This window comes from Sitophilus oryzae, unplaced genomic scaffold (genome assembly GCF_002938485.1).
Source record: "Sitophilus oryzae breed Bouriz unplaced genomic scaffold, Soryzae_2.0 scaffold_1414_pilon_pilon, whole genome shotgun sequence".
Lineage (NCBI taxonomy): Eukaryota > Metazoa > Arthropoda > Insecta > Coleoptera > Curculionidae > Sitophilus > Sitophilus oryzae.
Genome location: NW_022146076.1, coordinates 32,597 through 39,599, shown reverse-complemented (window position 1 = coordinate 39,599; position 7,003 = coordinate 32,597). Strand labels below are relative to the sequence as shown.

Sequence of the window (7,003 nt, the reverse complement as noted above, 5' to 3'; positions counted from 1 at the left end):
AATCGCTGCATTGCAAAATAATTTATCGAGTATGCAATGAGCTATATAGCTAAAATTAGCAGTTATTAAGTATTTCATGTTAGACAAAACAAATTTCGAAATACTAATTGCGATTTATATTTCTTAACTAAACTGTATACAAAATACTTATTATATATCATATGATTTAAAAAAAAAACGACGTCAAAGACGGCTGGATAATCGATGATAATTTTAGCGAGGTCAATCTCTAGACATTATTTACTAAAAATTGACATAAACCTTGCCAAAAATGAACATTAATAATTATAGAAGGAATACGTATTACAGGAAGACGTTTTCAAATTTCAGACCCAAATTTATTCCCAAAAAATTATTTTTTCCCAAATTTTAAACTACACCATTTAAAAATAATTTTTACTCAATAGAAAAGGTAATTTTTAAGGCCAACTGGCAGCGCCATTAAAAGAAGAGCACGGGCTAAGAAAATGACGTCTTGGGCTTGACCTCGCCAAAATTACCATCGATTGTCATTTCCCAGCCGGCCTTGACGCTGTTTTTTTATAGATCGTATGGTATTTATTCCTTCATTATTTAAAACGTCATAAAATATGGTCTCTCCAGCGAAAAAAATATACCTATGAGCATCATAATCTGGCAATTTAATTCAAAACCATATCATTTTTCCTGTCATTTTTTGGATGTCGTCTGTCGAAATGATATATTTTCTCGCTGGACTGAGATACTCTGATTGTACAGAAGTCTATAATTAATAATGAAAAAAGATATAAATTAAATGTATAGAAAAGAATACTATGTATAAAGTAGGTATACGTTTTCAAATTCTTAGGATTTTTCCTACTAAAGAAATAAATGCAAACATATCAATTCTAAGTAGAAAAATAAGGATATAAATACGCATGTAAAGAATGCATGTGAAAATAAAATACATAAATAAGCAAATTTAATATTGTTATTTAGCTGCCAGACGATGTTTTGTTTCAATATTGTTAGGTACTTAAATTTATTTATTGCAAGATATTGCAATGACTAATAATACACTGTAACAATCATTAACAATTACTATTTTACAGTACTTATATCCGTTTTAATTTTAATGCTTAGTCATATTAATCTATTTTTTGCTCAAATAAATTCATATCAATAAAACGAAAAAAAGAAAACCTGATCTACATATCATATCCTTATACCGCATAACAAATCAACTGGTAGCCACAAAAATAATTTTACATTTCATTCTCTTATAATCTGTGCTTATAATATTATAGAGGAACTTAAAAATTTAAGTCTTTTACCGTGCTAAAGTATTTTCATATTTAAATTCAGAAAGCGCGGCGATTCATATATGCCGCCTCATCTATCGACAAAATAGAAAACTGCTCGGACCCCGCCTCTCAGTTTCGACATTGCCGGCGAGCTGGCACCACGTCCGCTCCCAGCTAAACTACACCCTTTTTTACCGACTGTCAAAAAATCTAACCTCACAATTCGACCATTGTTTTGTTTACTATTTGTGTACAAAGTTTTTGATTATTTCAAGCTTAAAATGAGTGGAATCACGATTGAAAAAACACGCTACGAATGCGTCCAATTACCGAAACGATTCCAACGAGAGGACGTGCTACGCAAGACCGGTTTGCAGGTGGGCAAAGTCGATTTGTATTACAGCGGCAGGGGCATGAGAAACGATGCCTCTTTAGTGCCTCCGATTCGACAAACGGCTTCGATTTTTAAGCAGCCCGTTACAGTTTATAAAACGCAAGAGAGCAAAGTTAAATCAGGTAACTAAACTCGTAATTTTAAGACAGTAAAATAACTTAACGGTCAACAAATGCTAAGCCGTAGAGATCTAAACACATATAACAGAAAGCAGAATGATCATTTTATGCAATATGTATCCTTCAAATCCTTTTATTTAATAGCTGTTAGTAAGAAGTTTCACTTCAAATATGTGCACATAGTGCATAGACAATTTTTTTAATAAAATTTAAACTGTTGGCTGTAAATTTTCTTATTAATAATTTTATACATTATTTTAACATAAATATCAAAGAAGGTTCTCTGAATAGTTGTTTTTACATAAACTATACCTTACTAGAATGTAAATTGATCAGATTTTACAGGATATTAATGAAAATGGTAGGAGGTGGTAATTTTACGATACCTGGTTGAATTAAAAATAGGGGTTTTTGAAGGTATCAAATTTACACTTTCTCGGTGGATACTTAATATTACTCTGGGAAGCCTTGTAAATATTGCCTTGTCCTGTTTTACCAGATATTTTGTTTCACATTTTAAATAAGATTATTTTTCATTTCATGCATATTGATTACATCAAACTTACAATATACGACATAACGTTTTAGATTTGCGTTCTTCTGTTCTATACAGAGTGGTCGAACTGTATTCCGGAAACTTGGACAACATATTCTGCAGATAAAAATAAGCAAAAAAGTTTGTTTAAATGTATCTAAAATGCTTAGTTTTGGAGATACAGGGTGTAGAAGTTTCTTTTTTATTTCGATTTTTTCCAAATAATTTGTAATTTCGTAAAATTCGTAATTCGTAAAAAATCACGGAAATGAATATTTTTTCACTCAGTAGTTTTTTATACAGGTACATATGAAAAGTTATTACTCTTCATAACAGTTAAAATACATGTAGGTGGCGCCCACAAAAAAAAGTCATATTGACATCAACATGAAATTTCTCATGTCAAAAAACTCCCAGGTACCTATTTTCATTCAAATATTGACGTTACTTCAGAAATTATTTGGAAAAAATCGAAATAAATATGAAACTTCTACACCCTGTATCTCCTAAGCATTTTAGGACATACATTTATATAAAGTTTTTTTACTTATTTTTATCTGCAGAATATGCCGCCGAAGTTTCCAGAATACAGTACAGACCACCCTGTATATGAAATGGCGTTTGCAGCTCTAGAACCAGGAAATGTAAAACCCTCTATTTAAAAAATTGCTCACGTTTCGACATATATTCTCATATTTTTCAAGGCTGCAATACAGAGAAAAAAAACTACTTAGACTATACAGGGTGGCGCACCTCATTCGCCTCGGTTGATTATACGAAAACGGAAAGATGTAGAAACATAATTTTTTATGGGTATATGTAGACAGGCAATGTGCATAATTTAAAATTATTTTCAAATATACAGGGTGTGTTAGAACTAAGATCTATACCAAAGTTATATTTTTTCTTATGGAATACCCGGTATTTTCTTTAATTTTTGGATTCTTGGGCATAAAGTCAGGCATTTATTATAAGGGTTTAATATGTTTAAATGCTTTGGTTTTTGAGATATTTAAAGATATTTAAATATGTATACTATAATGAAAAAGTTTGCCAACACCCTGTACATTATTTTTCAGAGTTAGTTCTAGTGCTGTCTTTGAAGCCAAGGAAATAAACTTTACTAAAAAAAATTATTGCTTCCTTAAATGTATACAGGGGTATCAAAAATTGCTGGTATATTTTAAATATTTATTTTACATAAAAACTTTGTTATTTCAAATACAACACCCTGTATTTTTTTAAATAAATCGAAGCAGATTTAAATGCTCTTCCAAACTGTATTAGGGTTTCCTATACCTATTTGGCTCAGATTTTGAATAAAAAGCGATTTTTCAATAAAATTGTAATCAAGATGGCTGGTGTCGCCATGGCAATTTTCTAGTGACACTAGCTATTTTCAAAGTTGACATTGGTTTATGGACTTTCTTTAAATTTATAACAGTTTACTTTTATTTAATTTTTCTACAATAGTTTAATAAGTAAGTATTCATTATTTTATCAAGAAAAATAAAGTAGTTCTTTTTGATTTATATTACAATGACTTGTAGAAATATTGGATTTTCTATAAAAGAACCAATTAAGGCAAATTCATTTTCTTCACTTCCAACGACAGGTTTCTGCCTAATAGGTCTTTCATATACCACACTATCAGCTCTGCGAAATAGGGAAAGTTGTTTTTCAAAAGTACGCTTGTCAAGAAAATTCCTGTTTGGATATCTTTGAGCATAAACCCTTCAGGCTAACCCCTTGAAAGAGCATTTAAATCTGCTTCGACTTATTTAAAAAATACAGGGTGTTGAATTTGAAAAAACGACGTTTTTATGTAAAATAAATATTTAAAATAGACCAGCTATTTTTGATGCCCCTGTATAAATTTAACGAAGCAATCAAGTTTTTTAGTAAAGTTTATTTCTCTGGCTTGAAAGTCAGCACAAGAATTAATTCTGAAAAGTAATGTAAGAGGTGTTGACAAACTTTTTTATTATAGCATGCATAGGTATTTAAATATCTTTAAATATTTCAAAAACCAAAGCTTTTAAACATATTAAACCCTTATAATAAATGCCTTATTTTATGCCCAAGAATCCAAAAATGAAATAAAATACCGGGTGTTCCATAAGAAAAAACATAACTTTGGTATGGATCAAAAAATTAAATTATGCACGTCGCTTTCCCACATGTACCCATAAAATATTTTGTTTCTACATCTTTCCGTTTTCGTATAATCAACCGAGGCGAATGAGGTGCGCCACCCTATATATGTATTAGAGACTATGTATGCATTTTAGTGTTGCTCAGAAGTCCTATTTTTTAATTTTTATATAATCAACTAGCGTGTACCCGCGACTTCGTTCGCGTCGAATTAATCATTTGTAATGGTGAAGAAAAAGCAAAGCAAGAATTTCCATTAACATACAGACTGGATAAAATTTTCTCACATTTTTTCGAAACACCCTGTATACATTTTTAAAAAATCTTAAAATATGTAAAAAAAAACAAAATAAAATATACGTGTTTAAGCGTTTTTCGGAAACTTGACCGTTAAATAAAAAAATATTGTAATTTTTTTATGGGTGGTTTATAATTTAAATGGGTGGTTTCACAATTTTAAAGGGTGGTTTCACCCCCTTGGAACTGGAATTTCGAAAAATCCCTCCTTATTGAACCTCTACACCCTAGAATCAACCGGTATGCCAAAATTGAGCTTCTTACGTTGAGTGGTTTCAGCAGGATCGTGATTAATCAGTGAGTCAGTCACTTAAGGATTTTATATATTAGTATAGATATCTGTTTAAAAGCCAGTACACATTGGGAAATACAATATATAAATAAACAGCAAAACAAAAGAAAGAAGCTTAAAAAAGGAAAACATAAATAATGTCTTTGCATTTTTCGTATATTTAATTATTTCTGTGTATAATATGTTTTTCTTTTATAAATTTCTTTCTTGCTTTGCTGTTGTATTTGTGGTATTTTCCAATGTGTAGCCTTTTTTAAACAGAGATTGATTATATAAAAATAAAAAAATAGGAATTCTGAGCCACGCGTACATTTTTATTGTTTAAGTAGGGTTTTTTTATCTGTACTGCAGCCTTGAAAAAGACAAGAATATTATGTCGAAACCTCGGCAATTTTTTAAATAAAGGGTTATTTTTCATTTCCTGGTTCTAAACTTGATGACGCCATTTCATACTTACTTAATATATATTTTTCTAGATTATAAAAACGGGAATCAAGAAAAGCCAAAACAATTATTTTGGGAGAAGAGACTTGAAGGACTCAGAGCCTGTGATGTGGATGGTGTTGAATTCGAAGGCATGCAACTTCCAAAAGGATTGAAGCCTGTGGGACCCAATGTTACTGAAGAGACCATCATACAGAGTGTAGCAACAGCTCTGCATGTTTCGTCTAGTTCTGTTACAGGTTGGTAAATATTATTTCATCTATTTTGTGGTAATTTAAAACATGTATCTTAGGGCAGACAGGTACAAAGACTTCCTTAGAGAAAAATCCTGGTGTTTTTCTTGACCCAAAGCAACCTCTAGTCCAGTCTGTGAATATATCCGAAGAAGATATTAAAAAACAAGAAGAACGAGTTTCTGCAGTGAGAAGAAAGCTTCAAGAAGCATTGAAGCAGTAGTCTAATGTTAAGTTTTAATTGGTTTAAGTCACATTTTATAAAGATGTTTAGAATTAGACTGGTCACTATTTATTTTACATTTTTTTGAGTTAATTCACTTTACAATATTAAAACAAATGTGTTATAATTTTATATGTAAAAAATTAAGTTGAGCTGAATGTATGGAAAATTTGATGAATTGTAACATTATTTGGTCCAATAAAAGGGTTTCGTAGGTATTTGTAAGATTTATTTTATTCTCTTACTCTATGGTACTGTTTTTGCATTTAATTAATATATTTGTTATGATCTCTTCCATATCTCTTCTTGGTATTTTTAATGTAGGTATACAGTATGTCACCCTGGATTGTCTTTACAAGACAAAAAACTTTTATTATTGACAGTTTGAGAAAAATGCATTCTTTATAAACATGTGTGCTTGTTCAAAAATGATTTATCCCATCCCGTTTATACTTTTCCAAATTTCCTTACCGTTTTAGAGAAAATTTAAAAAAAATGTCAAAATATTGTTAAATTTTCCTAAAATTCAAAAAGCGTTTCTATGGTCAGCTATGGTCATCCTTTGATAGATTGTTATTGATAGAGTTTTTTAATTAACGTCATATTTATTGCTGCTTTAAAATGAAAACTAAAAATAAGCACAAAATTTATTTAGTTTAATGCCACGGAAAGGGTATAAATAATAATAATAATAATATTATTAGTTATTGATATAATAGTTATTGGAAGATATGACACTTTAACAACAGCAAAAAATATGACGTTAATCAAAATTAATAATAACCATCTACCAAAGAATGAAATCGAAATTATATTACCAAAGAAACGTGTTTTGATTCTTAGGACTTTTCAACCTTATTTAGGAAATCCAACCATATTTTCATGTTTTTTTTTATTTCAGGACAAGCAAACATTTTTATGAACAATTCATTTTTCTCAAAATGTCAATAATAAAAAAGTTTTTCCTCTTGTAAAGATAATCTGGGGTCATACTTCATACTGTATGTAAATTTTATTGGTACAAACAATAATTTATCAAAGTTAATA

General features: G+C 29.9%; 1 protein-coding gene across 1 annotated transcript; it reads left to right on the top strand.

Moving 5' to 3' along the window:
* The first annotated feature begins 1,416 nt into the window (after positions 1-1,416).
* Positions 1,417-6,174, top strand: LOC115876162 (methyl-CpG-binding domain protein 2-like). The gene is made up of 3 exons (XM_030891846.1): positions 1,417-1,781; positions 5,533-5,739; positions 5,793-6,174. The coding sequence occupies exons 1-3, from the start codon at positions 1,547-1,549 to the stop codon at positions 5,954-5,956; spliced, it is 606 nt and encodes a 201-aa protein (XP_030747706.1). The 5' UTR covers positions 1,417-1,546; the 3' UTR covers positions 5,957-6,174.
* The last annotated feature ends 829 nt before the right edge of the window (positions 6,175-7,003 follow it).

What these genes read in the sequence shown, in the direction of transcription:
- LOC115876162 (XM_030891846.1), top strand. Translation starts at nt 1,547, where the DNA reads ATGAGTGGAATCACGATTGAAAAAACACGCTACGAATGCGTCCAATTA. An exon ending in AGAGAGCAAAGTTAAATCAG is followed by an intron (nt 1,782 to 5,532) that starts GTAACTAAACTC and finishes ATATTTTTCTAG; the next exon opens with ATTATAAAAACGGGAATCAA. An exon ending in TTCGTCTAGTTCTGTTACAG is followed by an intron (nt 5,740 to 5,792) that starts GTTGGTAAATAT and finishes CATGTATCTTAG; the next exon opens with GGCAGACAGGTACAAAGACT.